This window comes from Mirounga angustirostris, unplaced genomic scaffold (genome assembly GCF_029215605.1).
Source record: "Mirounga angustirostris isolate CCGP_5_RB_7025 unplaced genomic scaffold, mMirAng1.0.hap1 SCAF_3, whole genome shotgun sequence".
Classification (NCBI taxonomy): Eukaryota; Metazoa; Chordata; class Mammalia; order Carnivora; family Phocidae; genus Mirounga; species Mirounga angustirostris.
The window spans coordinates 87,166,033-87,188,712 of record NW_026991711.1 but is presented as its reverse complement, the minus strand read 5'-3'; the positions used below and the strand labels follow the sequence as shown (position 1 = coordinate 87,188,712).

At 43.7% G+C, this 22,680-nt stretch overlaps 1 protein-coding gene across 3 annotated transcripts in view; it reads right to left on the bottom strand.

The window, feature by feature from the left end:
- LOC123838570 (cytochrome P450 27C1) overlaps positions 1 to 20,750 on the bottom strand; it is a 32,515-nt gene extending 11,765 nt beyond the window's left edge. For 2 of the 3 annotated variants that reach the window (XR_010410103.1, XM_064586397.1), the window contains exons 1-6: positions 20,017 to 20,750; positions 19,200 to 19,646; positions 6,985 to 7,102; positions 5,562 to 5,761; positions 4,016 to 4,225; positions 2,657 to 2,820 (exon numbers count right to left, since the gene is read on the bottom strand). Coding sequence is in view for 2 of the 3 variants with exons in the window: in XM_064586397.1 (XP_064442467.1) it covers positions 2,657 to 2,820; positions 4,016 to 4,225; positions 5,562 to 5,761; positions 6,985 to 7,102; positions 19,200 to 19,646; positions 20,017 to 20,029 (1,152 nt within the window). In the remaining variant the exon portion in view is untranslated. Of the gene's footprint in view, positions 1 to 2,656; positions 2,821 to 4,015; positions 4,226 to 5,561; positions 5,762 to 6,984; positions 7,176 to 19,199; positions 19,647 to 20,016 lie in introns of those variants that run through there. The other variant, XM_045867509.3, reaches the window with a different exon arrangement.
- Between the last annotated feature and the right edge of the window lie 1,930 nt (positions 20,751 to 22,680).

The following is a 22,680-nucleotide window of genomic DNA, read 5'->3' as shown; positions in this document are numbered from 1 at the left end:
GGCGTACCTTGGAGATATTGTGGATTGGGTTCCATACCACCACAATAAAACGAGTATCACAATAAAGCAAGTCAAATGAATTGTTTGCTTTCCTAGTGCAAATAAAAGCTATGTTTACATTATACTGTAACCTATTTAGTATGCAATAACATTATGTCTAAAACAACAATGTGCCCACTTTAATTTAAAAATACTTTATTCCTAAAAAATGTTAACCATCACCTGAGCTTTCAGCAAGTCCTAATCACCCACTGAGCACAGACCAATGATTCTATTTTTATATGTTATTATAACAAATATAATATATACTTATATATTATACAATATAACGTGTATTATATATTGTTATAACAGATATAATAATAATGAAAATGTTTGAAATATCATGAGAATTAGCAAAACGTGACATGGAGACACAAAGTGAGCAGATGCTGTTGTAAAAATAGAGCCGATAGACTTGCTCAATGCAGGGTGGCCACAAACCTTCAATTTGTAAAATAAAAACAACACATTAATCTGTGAAGCACAGTAAAGCGAGGGATGCCTGTACTCCATAATAAAAAAGAATAAACTACTTTGATATGCAACTACATCGGTGAATCCTGAAATCATCTGCTGACTGAATGAAGCTGGATGCAAAATACACACTGAATAATTCCATTCCTATAAATTTCTAGAAAAGTGCGAACTGATGCTCAGCATCAGAAAGCAGATCAGCGGTTGCCTGGGGCAGGGAGAGACGGACGGAAATGGGGGTAAGGAAATTCCAAGGGTGGTAGAAATGTTCAGGATCTTGATGGTGGTGGTAGTTTCATAAATGATTGCATTTGTGCTTATCCAGTATCTGCCAACAACTTATATCAAATTGTACGGTTTAAAAGGATGCAGTTTCTTTTGCATAAATTATACTGAAATAAAGTTTTTTAAGTAATATTTTAGAAAATGAATATGAATTGTAAGAACGCTTCTGCTGATGTGGCCTCCAGGGGCCTCTGGTAGGAACGGTCCTTTCTGCGCTCCACCTCATGTGATGCTCTTAGTTACCACAAGGGGGCAGGAGGGACAACGCACCCAAATTCGTTCAGAGGCAAGGTCAACCACTCACTCATCCCTTCCCCATTCAAGCAAACCCACACCACCCATCACATTCACATGACTGATTAGAATTTTCATTGATCACATTGATTTCATTGGTTAAATTGTTTTATTGTTGTAGAAGATCCATAAGAATAAGGAGTTTTTACTGTTTTTTGCTTTTACATGTTTATGTGACATCATAATAAAAACAATGTCAACCCTGGGGGAGGGGGTTCTCCCTTTAAACAGAAGGTCTGTGCCTTATTCAAGTTCAGGAAGCACTCCTGTAAAGGAAAAGGTTTGAGTTCATGAGCTTATTTGTTTAGTTTTGAAGGGCTTTGGAAAGAATAAAGCACCAGGCAAATCTTAATTATTTCACGCAACTAACTTTTCCTCCACCAAATACTAAAAGCCTAGCCCTGCTTTTTCCTGTTTCACTACTTCTTTTAGCAAATTTAAAAATTTCTCTGTACATATATCCATATGTATATCATTTTTCATACATGAATAAATGTATCCTATTACACATATGTTTTAGAAGGAAACTTGGCTCCTATCCCCCCACCACTCCCCACCCCCCAGGCAGGTAACCCATGTTAACAACCCAGTGTGCACCCTCCATACTTCCTCCACACTCATAAAATCACATACAGGTACGGACGTGCACACAGACGGGCAGGGGCCGGGCCACTGTTTGTTTTACCAACGGGAGCACGGCATACACAGTTTCTGTGGCTTCATTTCTCACTTAACAACAGGGGATGCAATTCCCACCCAGTCCACTGACAGTGCTTTGTTTCATTTGGATATTCATCCTTCCTTGGTCACAGTAGGTTATTCATCTGTTACAATAAATCTATTCATCGGGATCTTACTTAAGACTGATAGACATGGGGTGCCTGGATGGCTCAGTTGGTTAAGTGTCTGCCTTCAGCTCAGGTCATGATCCCAGGGTCTGGGATCCAGTCCCACTCTGGGCTCTTTGCTCAGTGGAGAGTCTGCCTCTCCCTCTCCATCTGCTTCTCCCCCCAGCTCATGCACTCTCTCGCTCTCTCTGACAAATAAATAAATAAAATCTTAAAAAAAAAAAGACTGATAGACACATATTCATAAGTCGAACTGTTTATTAAACGTTTCTTTCTTTGTGCTCTCATTAGCAGGTTTTGGTTTAAAAGTGACGGTGGCTTTATAAAATGAATTGGGGAGTCCTCCATGACCTGCAACACTTTAAATGATAAATAATAAGGTTTCTAACGTCTGTGCCTTCTTCATTTTTGATATTATGAAGCAATGGACCAATGCTTGCAAATCGGGAATGATTTTTAAACTTTAAAACATATTGTTACTTTGTGTGCATGATAACTGAATGGGGGTTGCATTTTTTTTGCAGAATTATGGTTTTACATTTTAAAATACATGTATATTATTTAAATGTTAGAGTTTCCTCCTGGAGACATTCAGCAGTGAAGCAGATGTTCAGTTAGCACCAACACAAATGCACATATGAGATTACTCGGAAAGGCCCCCGGCTTCAGCTGTGCTTTGCTTATCAAGAAGAGAGCAAGGCTGAGACGCTCACCGTGTCAACACCAGCCAGCAGCATCTCTGTGGTGTTGGCGTAGATCTCCTCCAGCGTCAGCTCCTGACTGAGGAAGAGGCATGTGAGCAGCCCCCCACTCACGCTCTCCCCACGGTCCATGTGGCACTGTATGTCCCTCAGCTTGTTGTCAACGTGGATTTGGCCTGTTTGAAAAGAGTTATTTCTTTTGAAAAAAGTTTTGGTTGAGAGTAATCTCTTCATCCTCCCAATAACTTAATCTGTGGCAGGTTCCAAAGCTAAACGAAACCCAGGTCGATTTACTGTCAACCTGGGAAGCTCATCCACGTGCTTGTTTGTATAAATGAATGAAAAGTTAAAGACATGGGCACCTGGGTGGCTCAGTCGGTTAGGCATCTTCCTTTGGCTCAGGTCATGATCCCAAGGTCCTGGGATCGAGTCCCAGGTCAGGCTCCCTGCTCTGCGGGAAGCCTGTTTCTCCCTCTCCGACCCCCATTCATGCTCTCTCTCACTATCTCTTTCTTTCTCTCAAGTAAATAAATAAAATCTTGAAAAAAAAGTTAAAGACAAGCTAAGCATCTCTTCCTCTCTAAAAATAATGCAAAAGATACTTGCAAATGTTTGCTTTACTCATCAAAGAGCCAAGAAAGCTTTGGAGTAACAGAACTACAGATCCCTTCTTTTTTTTTTTTTCCTACTATGTTTCCAGAAGACAGAATGGAGTGAGCGTAAAGGCCATGTTACATAAAAAGATAGTGGCACTTTCAATCCATTAGAACTTACATATTCAAATAAATGTTGGCCTTCAAAAGACACTATGGGACACATCTTTCAATGTCAGTGTTGTTCTAAAAACATTGTTCTAACAAACATTTTGCAAAGCTTTTCTTTTTGGAAATTCTTGGTTAGCTATGTAGGGAAACTAATCTCGCTTTGCTGGGTTTGAACACAGTATTGTTTCCTAGTTTGTTTTGCCAGAGGAAGTTGTCTCTTTCCAAAAAGCTGCAAATGAGAATGTTCGAGTGAAAGTGCACAGGCCCAAAACGCTGTCCATCTCAAGCACTGACAGAATTACTGGACCAAAGTCATCATCTCCCTTAGACAACATTTACTTGCATAAATCACCGCTAGCATGTTTGTCACAATAAAAAGAATTTAAAAAGGAGAACTCCGTCGTGTTGCTGATAGTGGCAACCCACATGCATCTCGTCATCTGAGAAGCCGAGCCAAATACCGACCGGGTCCAAGTAAAAACGCGCAACTGCATCAGGCCACCCTCCGGAACGTCACCCCGCCGGCAGCATGAGCATCAGATGCACCACGATCCACGCAGTTGTGTCAACTGGTGAGACAACAGGTGCCCCTCGATTCTTCTCTTACTGAATTTGAAGAGTCCGTCCCAGGACCTGCAGAACTCCCGCCAGGGTTTCGGGATGAAGGGGCGCAGCCACCTGGGGATGGCGCCCGCGTACATGGAGGTCTTGAACATGCTGAACATGAGCCCCAGAGCCTCGATGTAGTCCACGGTGGGCTGTGGGACGCTATTCTCCAGGCAGCCCAGGCGGCTCTCATAAAGGATGGTGGCCACCCCTGCACAGGAGAGAGAGTTTAAAAACCCTCTTCTTCTCCATTACTCACAGTATCAACATGCAATATCCAGCCATAAAAGTAAGTTGCAAAAGTAATCGAGGTGCCTTCCTCCAGCGAGGTTCTACTGTATCACCAGAGGTTTCCTCTACCAGGTCCTGAGCTACAGGGCTCTGAGTATTCAGTGCTGATGGAAAACAGGTCGGCAGGTCATTCCTTCTGCCTGGCAGGGCTCAGCCGCATCACACCCCCTCCCTCCCTCCCCTCCCGAGGGTTTGTTCAAGACCCAGGATGCAAAGTCCCCAACCTTTTGGCCACTTGCCCAACGTTGGGGAATTGAAAGGTGGCTCCTCTGGGCCAGGAAGGGGGGAGCCCCAGAGAGCCTCAGGAGCAGAGGAAACAGCCTCAATGAATCAGGAAAAGCAGGATTTTCCACTGTTTTTACAACTCATCTCTCTGTTGATTTCGTTACTTTGTTCAGGGAGCATTAATATAACTTTAAAAAGTTAACTTAAAAATTAAATTTGAAATAAGGTAAACTCACTTTTAAAAAAGGAGAACCCTGATAGAAGGTCCTTGGGAAAAAGCAAAGTACAAAACAAGATGTTTGGTTCACTACTGTTTTGTTTTGGTTTTTTTTTAAGTAAAAGGTAGGGACACCTGTCGGCTCAGTAGGTTAAGCGTCTGCCTTCGGCTCAGGTCATGATCCCAGAGTCCTGGGATGGAGCCCCACATCAGGCTCCTTGCTCAGCGGGGAGGCTGCTTCTCCCTCTGCCTTGCCTGTCCCTCCCCCTGCTTGTGCTCTGTCTCTCTCTCCTCCTCTAACCAAAAAAAAAAAAAAAAAAAAGAATATTCACATGTATCCCTTAAAGAAACTGGTGACCTCCCCAGGTCAAGAGAGAGGGAGAGGGCGGGGACTTTTCAATGACTACCTTTGGGGTTTGATTTTTGACTTTAGGACATGGATGGGAATGTCCTACCCATCCCACATGAATTTTAAAAGCCAGAATGACTGTGGTAGAGGCCCTCCAAACTTCTGTTTGCTACAAACTGTGCTAAAGCAAAATGTGCAGGAATAAGGAGCATGATTCTTGAGTTAAATAGACCTGGATTTGAAACTAAGTTTCTGTCACTAAAAATGGAGGCAGGTTTTCAGTTTCCCCACTTGTAAACCAGTGGCGGTGGAACACCTGGCTAAGTTTGCACCGTGAGGGCTATGGGTGTGTATGTGCGGGGCTCAGCACAGTGCCTGCCGGGGACACAGGGCATGCCCAGTGGATGAGAACTATCATTTTGGGCAAATGTCCTTTCTTCCATCTACCTCCTGACTTCACCTCACCTTCCATTGAATATTTGAAGAAAAGTTCATTGACATTGGTCACAGTTTCTCCATCTCCTGCCTGGCTCTTGAGGATGTAGATTCTTTTAATTAAATCAGCAATAACTTGGTTGATTTCTCCTGAAAAAACGGCCACATCTCTTGGTTTCAGAATTCTTTGTCTCAATACACGTCTCATCTTGAGCCACTGTTCACCCTCCCTAGAAGAGTAAAGTGAGCTTCAAATAATCTTACTTCCACTGACATTCTGGAAAAGAACTCAGGGAACCTCTAAGAGTTTCCCCAGCAATAAAAAAGCCAACAAGGTCTGCCGATCCAAATGGAATTAAGATACTGTGCAGGGAGAGGAGAGTAACTTCAGCCTTGCCGTCTGTTCCCCTTGAAGCAAACTTTAAGGGGAAAAACTGCCCCTGGGAATCATCTTTATGAAAGTAATATGATTTCCTTTGAAAAACCTTGCAAAACTGTTATAATAATGAGACACGAGGCTGTTGTGATTAGCAAAAGAGAAAAAGGTTTATGTGTATAAACTCCTGAACCCTGAGTCCTGAACTGAGCTCCTGGGCAGAGAGTGGATAGTGGATGCCAAGCCGCAGGTGATGGTGCAGAGAGCAAAGAGCTTTTGCAGCATTTGGCCACTCCCCTCCAGGGCTGGACCAATGGGGAGGAGGTATTTGATTATTTCCCTCAGAGCAGAAGTTGAGGGACTCTGGTGATGTCCAGTCCCAGCTTTTATTTACCTCATTTGAGAATCCTATGGTTGTGTTTCTCCCCAATTCATGCATAGGGCATATATATATATATATATATATATATATATATATATATATATATATATATATATATATATATATATATATAAAGAATCACAAATAAAATTCCTAACCAAAGGGATTTGGACCAGGGGATCCACAGATGCTCTGTGTTCTCCTTCCTGCCTGGGACTGGGCTGATTAGCTCTTAGGGGCACAGAGGTGTCGGTGAGCCTTGTTTACAAGTAATAATCATAGCCTGTTATGAGACGAGAACTGCATCACATAGTGATCCATGCAGGAAGGATCTTAGCCCCTCTTCAGGGCCTCCTAAAGCAGCTGCCTGCCTCCTTCCCTGCCCACAGATCAGCTCTGTGATCCACCCCCCACTTGGTTGTCACTGAGAGGACACCTACAGCCTCCGAGCACTGCTTGAGAAACAATTCCTCCCCTCTCCCAAGCTCGTGTGACCCGACCTTGTCCCTGCCATCAAATCTCTTCCCAGAGGAGAAGGGACAGGGCCCTCAGCACCAGTATTTAGGAGATCATGCAAAGACGCTATTTTGACACTACTCCACTGGGAGTTGTGCAGTTTATTAAAGACTGGTTTTCAGAGCCCAGCCTCGAGGCAGGGGTCTCCCAACCATGGTCCACCCAGGCCACATACTCACGCCGAGATGAGCCCGGTGGATCTCCCTCGTAAGTGTCGGTACTCCTGCCAGGACCCCATGTCGGCTCTCTGGGGCATGGCCCCCTCTGCCCGGAGCACCTGAGCCACCATGTCTCGGTCTGCAATAGATACTACAGACTGAAGACCAAAGTGAGACTTGAAGATTTTTCCATATTCCTGTGTGTGCTTCTGCTGCAATACCATGGAGAAACCAAAAAAGGAAAAAATACAGATATGATATACCTTTGACATAAACATTTCTATGTGTTAGGGGAGAGAAAATTGGGGCAGAGGAAAGCTCTACATTATAGAGAGCTGAATCAGAGTTGTAACTTTACATATTCCTGAGATAAATGTACTTGCACGTCATTAACCATATTCACATAAGTTTTCTTATTCTTTAGAGCTATGTTTTTAACAATACTTAGCTGTGTGGAGCAACAGGAGAGAAATGTCATTATGGATGGAAATGAACTGCAGAGCCTTCAATGGCCTGAGCCGAAAAGACTGTGCCAGCCCCTGACCCAGACCCTCAGCAGCTCTGCCACCCTGTTCTGCAGAGAGAGAGCCCTCTGCAGGCAATCTGTAATGAACCTGTAAAAATGGCCCCCAGCAAGAAAATGAAAGAAAGCATCCAGATTAGAAAGAGAGAAGTAAAGCTACCTTTAATCAGAGAAGACATGGATCTCCCATATAGAAAATTCTAAGGAATCCACTAGAAAACTATCTGAGCTAATAAACAAGTTCAGCAAGCTTGCAGGATATAAGATCAATATACAAAAGTCAGTTGTATTTCCATATACTAGCAATGAACAATCCCAAAAGAAAAGTAAGAAAACAATTCCATTTATAATAGCATCAAAAACAATAAAATGCTTAGAAATAAATTTAACAAAGAAAGTGCAAAACTTATACTTTGAAAGCCATAAGAGATCATTGAAAGAAATTAAAGGAGACATATCCCATGTTCATGGGTTGGAAGACTTAATATTATTAAGATGGGAATACTCCCCAAATTGACCCATAGATTCAACATAATCTCTATCAGAATTTCTGTTGACCTCTTTGTAGAAAATTAACAAGCTTAAAATGGAAATGCAAGGGACCAAGAATAGAAAACAACCCTAAAAAAAAAAAAAAGAGCAAAGTTGAAGACTTCCCTTTTCTCTATTTCAAAACTTGCTACAAAAGCAACAGTAAGAGAGAAGGAAAGATGGCGGAGAAGTAGGGGACCCTATTCCAACTGGTCCCCGGAATTGAGCTGGATATCCACCAGACCACTCTGAGCACCCACGAAACCAGCCTGAGGTGTAAGAAGATCTGGATCTCTACAAACAATATCACAGGTGGTTGGTTTTGAGGTATGAAGCAGGGAGCTGTGATTCCATGGGCAGGTATCAGAGGAAAAACGGCAGCGGGAGGGTGCCTGGCCATGGGGATCCTACACCACCAGTGAGTGACAGCCTCGCACGCTGCGGACGGGGCACAGACTCACAGACTGGTAGCATCAGGAAAGGACTTTAGGGCAGCCCCCGGGGCGGAAACCAGGAGCAGCGGGGTCGAGGGGGCGAACTGGGAGCAGCTGGTGGTTTTAGAAGCACGAAGGGCAGAGACGTGCCCTGACCTGGAGGCAGGACTGGGAGCGCTGCGGAGGGGCGCACAACCCAGGACATTGCTGTTTATAGCAACACGGACAGAGACGGAGAGGGTTCGGACAGAGACGGAGATGATGTGGCCTGGAGAGCTCACTGAAGAACAGACTGTGATCTCTCCGCTCTGAGGCAGAGGGCTGGAAATGGTCTCTTCTGCTCTGACTCATGGGAGAGTTGCGGAAAGTCACCAGGGAAAGGCACCAGAGAACAAAAGCCCCAAAGACTGATTCCCACTGAGCCCATCCCCTGCCACAGGGGCGCAGGGCAATTCCACCCGAACAGGGTTGCCTGAGTAACAGCGCGGCAGGCCCCTCCCGCAGAAGACAGGCTGAGAAAACAAGAGGCCAGCAACCCTAAGGTCCCAAGAAAACAGGTGCATCTTGCTTGGGTTCTGGTCAATAATTTCGACTCTATACATTCCCTCAAACACCCGTCAACAGAATGACTAGGAGGAGGAACCCCCAAAATAGAAAAGACTCAGAGATTATGACTTATGCTGCAGATTTACAAATGGATGCAGACATAACCAAGATGTCAGAGATGGAATTCAGGCTAGCAATTGTGAAGACAATGGCTAGAATGGAGAAATCAATTAATGGCAACATAGAGCCTCTAAGGGCAGAAATGAAAGGTGAATTAGCAGAACTTAAAAATGCTATCAATGAGGGCGCCTGAGTGGCTCAGTTGGTTAAGCGACTGCCTTCGGTTCAGGTCATGATCCTGGAGTCCCTGGATCGAGTCCCACATCGGGCTCCCTGCTCGGCAGGGAGTCTGCTTCTCCCTCCGACCCTCCCCCCTTCATGCTCTCTCTCTCTCAGTCTCTCTCTCTCAAATAAATAAATAAAATCTTTAAAAAAAAATGCTATCAATGAGATCCAATCCAATCTAGATAATCTAACAGCTAGGGTAACTGAGACAGAAGAGAGAATAAGCGATCTGGAAGACAGTATAATAGATAAAAAGGGAAAAGAGGAGACCAGGGAAAAAAAACTCAGAATCCATGAAAATAGAATCAGAGAAATAAGTGACACCATGAGGCATTCCAATGTCAGAATAATTGGAATCCCGGAGGGAGTGGAAAGAGAGAGAGGACTAGAAGATGTATTTGAGCAAATCGTAGCTGAGAACTTCCCTAATCTGGGGAATGAAACATTCACATCCTAGAGGCAGAGAGGACCCCTCCCAAGATCAAGGAAAACAGGCCAACACCCCAGCATGTAATAGAAAAACTTGCAAATCTTAGAACCAAGGAAACCATCTTAAGGGCAGTTAGGGGGAAGAGATTCCTTACGTACAGAGGGAGGAACATCAGAATAACATCAGACCTATCCACAGAGACCTGGCAAGCCAGAAAGGCCTGGCAAGACATATTCAGGGTACTAAATGAGAAGAACATGCAGCCAAGAATACTTTATCCGACAAGGCTGTCATTTAGAATGGATGGAGAGATGCAGAGTTTCCACAACCGGCAGAAACTGAAAGAATATGTGACCACTAAGCCGGCCCTGCAAGAAATATTAAGGGGGGTTCTATAAAAGGAGAAAGACCCTAACAGTGATATACAACAGGAATTTACAGGGACAATCTATAAAAACAAGGTCTTCACAGGCAACATGATGACAATTAATTCATATCTTTCGATAATCACTCTCAATGTGAATGGCCTAAACGCTCCCATAAAACGGCCCAGGGTTGCAGACTGGATAAAAAGACAGGACTCATTCATACGCTGTCTACAAGAGACTCATTTTGAACCTAAAGATACATCCAGACTGAAAGTGAAGGGATGGAGATCCATGTTCCATGCCAGCGGACCTCAAAAGAAAGCTGGGGTAGCAATTCTTATATCAGACAAATTCGATTTTAAACTAAAGTCTGTAATAAGAGACACAGAAGGACACTCTATCATTCTTAAAGGGTCAATCCAACAAGAAGATCTAACAATTGTAAATATCTATGCCCCCAACATGGGAGCAGCCATCTACATAAGCCAATTGTTAACCAAAATAAAGAGTCATATTGATAACAATACGTTAATTGTAGGAGACCTCCATACTCCACTCTCAGCAATGGATAGATCATCTAAGTAGAAAATCAACAAGGAAATAAGAGCTTTGAATGATACATTGGACCAGATGGACCTCATAGATATTTACAGAACATTCCACCCTAAACAACAGAATACTCATTCTTCTCGAGCGCACATGGAACTTTCTCCAGAATAGACCACATACTGGGTCACAAATCAGGTCTCAACCAATACCAAAAGATTGAGATTATTCCCTGCATATTCTCAGACCACAATGCTCTAAAACTGGAACTCAATCACAAGAAAAAATTTGGCAGAAATTCAAACACTTGGAAGCTGAAGACACTCTGCTCAAGAATGTTTGGGTCAACCAAGAAATCAAAGAAGAACTTAAACAATTCATGGAAATCAATGAGAATGAAAACACATCGGTCCAAAACCTATGGGATACTGAAAAGGCGGTCCTAAGGGGGAAATACATAGCCATCCAAGCCTCACTCAAAAAATTAGAAAAATCCCGAATTCACCAACAAACTCTACACCTTAAATTACTAGAGAAAAAGCAACAAACGATGCCTAAGCCACGCATTAGAAGAGAAATAATTAAAATTAGAGCAGAAATCAATGAATTAGAAACCAGAAACACAGTAGATCAGATCAACAAAACTAGAAGTTGGTTCTATGAAAGAATTAATAAGATTGATAAACCACTGGCCAGACTTATCCAAAAGAAGAGAGAGAATTAATAAAATTATGAATGAAAGGGGAGAGATCACGACTAACACCAAGGAAATAGAAACAATTATTAGAAATTATTATCAACAACTATATGCCAATAAACCGAGCAATCTGGATGAAATGGAGGCCTTCCTGGAAACCTACAAGCTGCCAAGACTGAAACAGGAAGAAATTGACAACCTGAGTAGGCCAATAACCAGTAACCAGATTGAAGCAGTGATCAAAAACCTCCCAAAAAACAAGAGTCCAGGGCCTGATGGATTCCCTGGGAATTCTATCAAACATTCAAAGAAGAAATAATACCTATTCTACTGAAGCTGTTTCAAAAAATAGAAACAGAAGGAAAACTTCCAGACTCATTCTATGAGGCCAGCATTACCTTAATCCCCAAGCCAGGCAAAGACCCCATCAAAAAGGAGAATTTCAGACCGATATCCCTGATGAATATGGATTCCAAAATCCTCAACAAAATCCTAGCTAATAGGATCCAACAATACATTAAAAGGATCATCCACGACAACCAAGTGGGATTTAGCCCCGGGATGCAAGGGTGGTTCAACATTCGCAAATCAATCAATGTGATAGAACACATTAATAAGAGGAGGGAGAAGAACCATATGGTCCTCTCAATTGATGCAGAAAAAGCATTTGACAAAATACAACATCCTTTCCTGATTAAAACTCTCCAGAGTATAGGGATAGAGGGAACATTCCTCAAGCTCATAAAATCCATCTATGAAAAACCCACAGCGAATATCATCCTCAATGGGGAAAAGCTGAGAGCCTTTCCCTTAAGATCAGGAACACGTCAAGGGTGCCCACTCTCACCACTGTTGTTCAACATAGTACTAGAAGTCCTAGCAACAGCAATCAGACAACAAAAAGAAATAAAAGGTATTCAAATTGGCAAAGAAGAAGTCAAACTCTCTCTTTTCACAGACGACATGATACTTTATGTGGAAAACCCAAAAGACTCCACCCCCAAATTACTAGAACTCATCCAGCAACTCAGTAATGTGGCAGGATACAAAATCAATGCACAGAAATCAGTTGCTTTCTTATACACTAACAATGTAACTGTAGAAAGAGAAATTAAAGAAACGATTCCATTTGCAATAGCACCAAAAACCATAAGATACCTCGGAATAAAGCTAACCAAAGAGGTAAAGGATCTGTACTCTAGGAACTACAAAACACTCACAAAAGAAATTGAAGAAGACACAAAAAGATGGAAAAATATTCCATGCTCATGGATCGGAAGAATAAACGTTGTTAAAATGTCTATGCTACCCAGAGCAATCTATACCTTCAATGCCATCCCGATCAAAATTCCAATGACATGTTTCAAAGTGCTGGAACAAACAATCCTAAAATTTGTATGGAATCAGAAAAGACCCCGAATCGCCAAGGAGATGTTGAAAAAGAAAAACAAAGCTGGGGGCATCACGTTGCCCGATTTCAAGCTATATTACAAATCAGTGATCACCAAGACAGCATGGTACTGGCACAAAAACAGACATACAGACCAATGGAACAGAATAGAGAACCCAGATATGGACCCTCAACTCTATGGTCAAATAATCTTTGACAAAGCAGGAAAAAACATGCAATGGAAAAAAGACAGTCTCTTCAATAAATGGTGCTGGGAAAATTGGACAGCCACATGCAGAAGAATGAAACTCGACCATTTTCTAACACCACTCACAAAGATAAACTCAAAGTGGATGAAAGACCTCAATGTGAGACAGGAATCCATCCAAATCCTAGAGGAGAACATAGGCAGTAACCTCTTTGACATCGGCCACAGCAACTTCTTTCAAGATACATCTCCAAAAGCTAGTGAAACAAAAGCAAAAATGAACTTTTGGGACTGCATCAAGATAAAAAGCTTCTGCACAGCAAAGGAAACAGTCAACAAAACAAAGAGGCAACCCACAGAATGGGAGAAGATACTTGCAAATGACGCTACAGATAAAGGGCTGGTATCCAAAATCTATAAAGAACTTCTCAAACTCAACACCCAAAAAACAAATAATCAAGTCAAAAAGTGGGCAGAAGATACTAAAAGACACTTCTCTGAAGAAGACATACAAATGGCTAACAGACACATGAAAAAATGTTCATCATCATTAGCCATCAGGGAAATCCAAATCAAAACCACACTGAGATACCACCTTACACCAGTTAGAATGGCAAAAATGGACAGGGAAAGAAACAACAAATGTTGGAGAGGTTGTGGAGAAAGGGGAACCCTCTTACACTGTTGGTGGGAATGCAAGTTGGTACAGCCACATTGGAAAACAGTGTGGAGGTGCCTCAAAAATTTAAAAATAGAGCTACCCTATGACCCAGGAATAGCACTCCTGGGCATTTACCCCAAAGACACAGATGTAGTGAAAGGAAGGGCCATATGCACCCCAATGTTCATAGCAGCAATGTCCACAATAGCCAAACTGTGGAAAGAGCCAAGATGCCCTTCAACAGGTGATTGGATAAAGAAGATGTGGTCCATATATACAATGGAATATTACTCATCCATCAGGAAAGATGAATACCCAACTTTTTCATCAACATGGATGGGACTGGAGGCGATTATGCTAAGTGAAATAAGTCAAGCAGAGAAAGTCAATTATCATATGGTTTCACTTATTTGTGGAACATAACGAATAGCATGGAGGACATTAGTAGAAGGAAGGGAAAAATGTGGGGGGAGGAGAATTAGAGGGAGAGATGAACCATGAGAGACTATGGACCCTGAGAGACAAACAGGGTTTTAGAGAGGAGGGGGGAGGGGTTAGGCCGGTGATGGGTATTAAGGAGGGTGCATACTGCATGGAGCACTGGGTGTTATACGAAAACAATGGATGGTGGATCACCACATCAAAAACTAATGATGTATTGTATGGTGACTAACGTACCATAATAAAATTAAAAAAAAAAAAGCAACAGTAACCAAGACAATGTAATACTGACATGAGGATGAACATCTAAACCACGGGAGTAGAACTGAGAATTCAGAAATAAACCCGTACATCTCTGTCAATTGATTTTCAACAAGGGTGCCAGTGCCAAGACAATTAAATAGGGGAAGAATAGTCTCTTCAACAAATGCAGGGACAAATGGGTATCTACAGGCAAAGAATGAACTTATACCCTTCTCTCATACCAGATATAAATATTACCTCAAAAGGGTTCAAGTCCTAAAGGTAAGAGCCAAAACTATAAAATTCTTAGAAGAAAAGATAGGGGTAAATCTTCATAACCTTGAATTTGGCAATGGTGTCTTAAGATATAATACCAAAACCACAAACAACAAAAGAAAAAGTAGATAATTGGACTTCATTAAAATTTAAAACTTTGGTGTTTCAAAGGACACTATAAAGAAAGTAAAGGATAATCCCCAGAACTGAGAAAATATTTGCAAAGCACATATCTGATAAGGGACTTGTATGTAAAACATATAAAGAACTATGACAACTCAATAAAACAATGAACCAATTAAAGACTGGGCAATTATTTGAATGGACATTTCTCCAAAGAAGATATACAAATGGATAATAAGCAGATGAAAAGAAACTCAACATCATTAGTCATCAGGGAAATGCAAATCATAATCACAATGAGATGCCACTTCACACCCACTAGAATGGTTGTAATCAAAAGGATAGGTAATAACAAGCCCTGGCAAGAATGTGGAGAAATCACAACCTCTTACACTTGCTGGCTGGAATGTACATACTGCAGCCACTTTGAGAAACGGTCTGGCAGATTCTCAAAAGGTTAAAATTGAGTTACTATTTGACCCTGAAATTCCACTCCTAGATATATATCCAAAGAAATGAAAACATATGTCTATACAAAAATAAACTTATATTGAACGTTCATAGCTGCATTTTTCACAATTAGGAAAAAGGTGGAAACAATCCACGTGTCTGTCAACTGATGAATGGACAAGCAAAATGTAGTATGTCCTCACACTGGAATATTATTTGCCCATAAAAAGAAATGAGGCACTGGTACACACCACAACATAGATGAACCTTGAAAATGTGATGCTCAGTGAAAGAAGCCAGACACAAAAGACCACATGTTATGACCCAGTTATATGAAATGTCCAGAATAGGCCAGTCTACAAAGACAAAAAGTAAATTAGTGGTTGCTTATGGCTGGGGGGATGGAGAGTTGGGGAGTGACAGCTAAATGAAACAATATGGGGTTTCTTTTCAAAGTTATGAACATGTTCTGGGGCACCTGGGTGACTCAGTCATTAAGCGTCTGCCTTTGGCTCAGGTCATGATCCCAGGGTCCTAGGATCAAGGCCCGCATCGGGCTCCCTGCTCGGAGGGAAGCCTGCTTCTCCCTCCTCCACTCCCCCTGCTTGTGTTCCCTCTCTCGCTGTCTCTCTCTCTCTGTCAAATAAATAAAATCTTTGAAAAAAATAAATGAATAAATAATAAAAAATAAATAAAGTTATGAACATGTTCTAAGGTTAAGTGGGGTGACTGTTGTATGGTATGTGAATTATATCTCAATAGCTCTAGTACCAAAAAACAAAGAGAAATCACAATAAATGTAAATGGGTTAAATAAATAAATAAACGAGAGAGAGAGAGAAAGTCCCTTCCAGCCTGGCTCAGCATGGCACAGCCAGGTCTGAGCATATGGGGAAAATGACTAAGTCTCTCTTTGGTGTCTGCCAACATTTCTCATCACCCCAATTCTCAACCTCAAAAATAGCAGGCCAAAGAGTCCATTGTCTCTCCATTCTTCCTTCTACTCCTCAGGTAGAAGATACTCACTTTCTTATCAACCTGGGTGAAGTCCTCCCACCCAGAGATGAAAACACTCAGACTCAACTGGAAGGTGTTCCTCTGGGTCTCTGAATGGGTGCCATGGTTGAGATGACTGTTAATAGCCAACTACTGGGAAATGGGTCACTCCCCAGGCAAATCCAGCTACTGAACAGGCACCATCAGCACTAAGGAGCAACTGACCAGGCACGAGAAAGAACAAGATGGATGACCCAGATAGTGTACAGCACTTTTTTGCTAGTGGACCACAGAAGAGTACAGTCAGTCCTGGTACTTAGAATTTGCATAGACATTAAGAGCACAGACACTGGAGTTTGAATCTTAGCTCAGTGTGTACTAGCTAGGCAAACTTACCCACTGTACTTCAGTTTCCTCACCTGTGAAATGAACAAATAATAGAACTTCCCTCATGTGTAGGACTAGAACTGTGCCTGGCACATGAAAAGAGTTCTAGAAATGTTCATTATTCATATTTACATGTTATGATTATAGCTTACGAAGCCCCTCCACAGCCCTAATCTCATTTGATCACATAATAACTTGTGAGATGGATGAGGATTGTCAGACTCCTGCACAGACAAGGAAAATGAGGTCTAGAGAGAATAAGTGATTAGCCAAGACTCCACAGGTGCATGTAGAGGGCCAGCATTTGAACACAGGGCCCTCCTGCTCTGTCACATCTGAAACAGCCTCTAGCGACACAGGCTAGGATGTTGCTCTGTCACTAATTAGCTGCAAGACCTCGGGCAAGTCACTCAGCCAACACTTGGGTCTTTCCCACCTGTACGGGAAAGACTTGAACCATATAGATGACTGGCAAGCTAACACTGTGTGATCACGAGTCTAGTAAAGTATACTGGAGGTAATGGTCACAGAGTAACTGTCTTCCTCCTACAAGGGTCTCAGGAGCAAGCTGGAGAGCAGGGCAGAGGGTTTTACTAGAATCTTATTCAGTCTAGAGCAACCTGAGCACACCTGCAGTGGGGTAACCCCAGGCCATAAAGCACTCCCTGAGGTCCTCAGAGGGGTTGCAGGAGGATTCCCGCTCTTGTAAATGAGTGCTATTTGGAGAATAAAGGAAAAGGGGAGCCCAGAAGGACAACGGAGCTGGGAACAGTTGGGGCCTGTCTACTGTGTTTTGAGAAAGCACGGGTGAGTCAGTTCCGTGACTGTCCTCTGGCAGGTGTGTGCCACCACTCAGGACCATCACGGTGATAGGTGTAGTCTGAGCCTTGGGCAGGAGGGTTGCGTGTCGGGTGATGGCGGGAAGCAGGGCAGATGCAGGGAAAATGCCCCTCTGAACTGAGACACTTTCTGGCGGTGGAGAGGTGGCTCTCTAGGCCGCTTCTGCTAGACATGCAGGTTTAACAGTGGTCAGCTTCTCAAAGAAACCTGTGCTGCGGAACAAACTGTGGGCTTATGCTGTGAGGATAAAAGCAGATGGCAACAGAAGTGGATAAAAGTAAAAAAAATTAATTAATTAAAATTAAAAAAAAAAAAGCAGAAACAAAAATACCAAGCTGTACTGACTTGTCCACAGTCAATAACAAAACATGTTTTTCCCCATTTGAAAACTATCACATCCTGATATCTTATGTCCAGATCCCACAGGGAAAAGAAAGAAAATCCTTTTTGACCCCTAGAAGCATGTCAGGTGGAAAACTGTGTAAGGTTGGTGTGGGGGATGGAGAGGAGGGTCTGGAATTTCAGTCAAATTAAACTTGCTCCTGAGTTGGGTTTTTTCTCCCAATGAGGTTTCTGCTTCTCTAGCCCAATCAGGGCCTCTGCACCATCAGGTATGTTTCTTGGTTGAGGGAATGAATGAATGACCATGACCACAGGCCAAGTGGGTGGTCACGGAAGGCTTCCTTGGAGAAGTGCTTTGAAGGATGACCCATGAGTTTTGAACAAAAGTAAGTGGGACAGGGGTGGAGGGAGGGTGTTCTTGGAAGCGGTTAGAAGGCCCAGATCCCAGAAAGAAGTGTGCGCAGGGGTGGGAGCCTGAGGAAATGAAGAAGTCAAGTAAGGAAGCAGCTGCCAGAGCGAGAGGAAAGGAGATCCCATGACCCTTGCAGGTGGAGGGTCCCACCTTGCAATGAAAGGCGCAATTTGGGATGGGTAAAAGAAGGGAAAACTCAGGGTCAAGATGAGAAACTGTAGGCTGACGTGTCCCAAAACTCCCACAGGTTGTTGGAACGACTGGGTTCTTCCTAGATCCCTGCCCGAGTCCGGGCTTGCAGCCGAGGTTCATTTACATTCGTGTGGCGACCCCATCACTTGGAGGCTAAGCAACCTGTGGCCTCCGAACCTCAGATGTTTGGGGGAGGGGGGCGTGTTTGTTTTCCATTTATAAAATACAAGCAAAAAGGACCAGAAACGGACGCAACATGACCTCGGCCGGCCGCGTAGACACGGTGCTCTGGAGAGCTCAGAGCTGCTCGCAGCGCTCCCGGGCCGGGCCCCCGACGTCCCCGCGAGAGAAGGAGTTCTTCTGGGCCCCCCTCGGGGCCATCCCGGGGCTGGACCGCGACTCCCTCCGCTGGGCTCCGCAAGCCTCAACCCGCGCCTCCGCCCGCGGGGGTCCACCCCGAGCGGGTCTCCTACCTGGGGACACCTCCCAGGCACCCCTCCTCGGGCTCACTCCCCAGAACCCTCTCCCCGGCTCGCCCAGCGCGGAGACCCTGCCCTGGCGCCCTTCCTTGAAGCCCCTTTCTTGGCGCCCCCTGCCCGGCGTCCCCTCCCCGGCATCCGCTGCCCGGTGCCTCCTTCTTGGGGTCCCTCCCGGGGGACCCTCCTTGACGTCCCCTTCCCGGCCGGGCTTGGCGCCCCCTCCCCGGCGTCCCCCTCCCGGTACCCCCTCCCTGGAGTTCCTTCGGGCACCCTCCACGGCGCCTCCTTCCGGACGCCCTCCAGCGCGCGCGAGGCCTCCGCGCTCAGAGGAACAGTCCCCTGGCCCGCTCCTCTTCCCACCCCGCGCGCGCTGCTACCTGGATCTCGTGGATGCGGCTGAAGCCGTCCTTCCAGAAGAACTCCACCAGGTTGGAGAGGCTGCGGGGCCCCGGCATGGCGGCGAGGCTGCGGGGCCCTTCGGCCCGGCCCCCGGCCCGCGGCGCTCCCGGCCTCCCCGCTCCTTTGTCCTCGGCCCGCGTCCCCGCCGGCAGCCGGGCGCCCTCGGGCCGGGAGGGCCGTGAAGCCCCGGCGCTCAGGAACCCGCCTCGCCCGGCAGCCGGGCTCACTCGGGCGTTCAGGATTCGCGCCAGGAGAGCCATTGCAGCCGTTTGGGTTGGTTGGTTGGTCGAAGCAATTGTTTTGTTTGGGGAGATGCTGCCCTTTGGGGTTCCTCTTTGCTTCAGTGTGTTCGAGCAGCACTTCGAACTCATACCGCCTGGGCATCAGTTTACACAGACCATTATTAAAGGCTCCCTCCCCTAAGGCTGGGGGGAAAAAAAGGGGGTGGTCTGTGATTAGACTGCAAGAGAATGAGGCGGTTACCTTTTCTTCACATCACATTAATTCACCACTTAAGCGTTCTTCAAAACCACAAAATTTTAAGTTCAACCCCACTTCCGACCATGGCCAAAAAAAAAAGAAAAGTCTACTGGAATTTTCAAAAGTATTTTCTTCCTTAAAAATTACTATGGAGAGTACACCCAAAAAATCTAATTCACCATATATATATATATATATTTTAGAAACCGCTCTTCATGATTTCAAGCTATACAGTTATAATTCAACATGCAAAAATGTTAGATGATTTGTGCATGTAGTTCGTGATATTGTAAAATGGCCACATTATTATTTTACCATAAGTTTCCATAAGAATTGTGCAGTCTCAGGGGCGCCTGGGTGGCTCAGTTGGTTAAGCAACTGCCTTCGGCTCAGGTCATGATCCCGGAGTCCTGGGATCGAGTCCCACGTTGGGCTCCTGGCTCAGCGGGGAGCCTGCTTCTCCCTCTGACCCTCTCCCTTCTCATGCTGTTTCTCTCTCCCTCCCTCTCTGATAAATAAATAAAATCTTAAAAAAAAAAAAAAAAAAAAGAATTGTGCAGTCTCCGTCTGGCTTTTATGAGTCTCCTGGATTTTATCCCAGCACACCACTGCAAGTAGTGAGGAAGTGTGGTGCTTGAACATTGGCTTGCGCATTTGTCAAGTTTCTGGTCTCTGGCAAGGATCGCCAAGGCTCGGTCCTGTTAAACGCAATGCTTAGAGAAAGGAACACACCTACAGGGGAAAGTGAGAAGAGAGAGGATCTTGCCAGAATAGGTTCAGAGCCCAGTGCCTTGACTCAGAGAGGAAGTGGGCCACTGAGGGAGGGACTTGGCATGGGAAGGGCAAGAAGTGTGTCATCTGGTTTCAGGAAGGGAGCCCAGATTCTGAATGAGCAGTTCAACAACTTACCCTGAAAACTGAGAACGTTACTTAAAGATTTTATACAGTTTGTACTCATGCAGCTGAAGGAGAAAAAAAACACACACACCAACTACAAACACCAAGTATTGTTACTAAGCAAAACTAGATCTATTTTTTGATTAATAATTTATGCCTTTACAGTTCTGTTAAATCTATACTGGGCTTATAATAATTGTAAGTATGTAGGTGAAGCAAAGATGGCCACAGTTATTCAATTTCTAGAACTTACTAATAAGTAATCAGCAACTCTTATTTATAAAGCATTGTAGCTGCAAGGGATTCAAAGAGTAAGCCATTGAACCTGCCCGTGAGGGCTCATAACCTATAAGAGGAATACAACAGGCACACAAATCCAAGCGGGATTACCATCAGTGTCATAAAGCTGGTACAGAATATGATTGGATTTTGTGGGAAGGAGCGATCACACCTACTTGAAGGGCTGGTGCAGAAGAAAGACCTCCCAAGAGAAGCAGCATTTCCGGCAAGGTTTGAAGACCGGGCTCAATTTCACTAATCAGAAGTGGGGCAGCCGTTGTTGGAGGAGAGTATGAAGAATGGCACAATGACTTTGTTTTGAGAGACTTTTTTTAAGTATTTCTGAGGGTTACTGGTCCTCCGGAATGAAGATTTCATTAAAGGGACCTTACGTATAAAAGGCAATTCAGTCCATTCTAGACAAGAAACTGTTAAATATAGAATTATATATAAAGTGATTTGGGGCGCCTGGGTGGCTCAGTTGGTTAAGCGTCTGCCTTGGGCTCAGGTCATGATCCCAGGGTCCTGGGATGAGCCCTGAGTTGGGCTCCCTGCTCCTCCCCCCACTCATGCTCACTCTCTCACTCTCAAATAAATAAAATGTGTTTAAAAAAATATAGTGATTTAAAACATGGCTACATCTTTATTAGGGCTAACTAAGAAAAAGCCTGTGGTTGAAGACAGGAAGGTAGAGGGGAGTAAAAGAATACAGAGAAAGACAAGGAGGAAGAAAGATTTAATCATGCACAGAAACAGGTTTTCAGGGAGCACTCTTGCTCTCCTATGTCTTAGGATGTCATCTCTGATGATGTCTAAAGCTCATTCCATAATTGTGGATACAGATAAAGTTATCAGTTCTTCATATTTGCTTCAAGCCCTAATGAAACTGAGCCAAAGGCTATTTTAGAATCTCAGTACAGTGGTATAAATTATCAATCTGAAATTCTTCAATAGAATAGTATGTTGTTGTTGTTTTTTCCTGTTTTCTTATTACTGTTTTGTAGCTAATTATTATTATTAGTGGAAAATGTATATAAAACCAGAAATAGAATAAATCATTCTGATTGGGAGACTTTCTTTCACTCTAACCTAAATAAATAAATAAATAAAAATTATAAAGTAACTATTACTTTGGTCTTTGTGCAGTTTTTTCAATGAATATTGCTTTTATAATAAAAAATAGTTTATTTGAAATGAATGATTCTCATAGTTATGGGGAAGTTTAATGGGAGAAAATAAAGGGTGGACTGTTATAAGAATCTGAAATGCAAGTAAAAAATGACTGAAAAAAATTTTTTTCCAAATAGGAAAATACTGTTCGTTTGTTTGTTCCTTTCTCCCCCAGTGAACAAGAGAAACAAAAATGAGACTCTGATTTCTAGTAGACAGGACAGCACTCTCTGTCCTCATCTGACCTGAAACCAGGAGATTTTGCACAGCTGGTTTCCTTCAACAAAACCAGCTTATTGGCAGTACATAGGGAAACAATGAGGTGCCCTTACCCAAGAGAAAAAAAGGGAAATAAAGTTGCCCTCTAGAAGTTGGACGAATAAACTCTACACACATTAACTATCTATCTGTGGAAGTAAAACCAAGATATATAGTCTTTAAAATCTCCCAGAACTCAAATCAAGGTGACCTCAGATGAATCTCTAGGATGCAAAACTGGAATGTGGGGGCTGGTAGGTAAAAAAAGCTTAATGAGGGGCACCTGGGTGGCTCAGTCATTAAGCGTCTGCCTTCGGCTCAGGTCATGATCCCAGGGTCCTGGGATCGAGCCCCACATTGGGCTCCCTGCTCCGC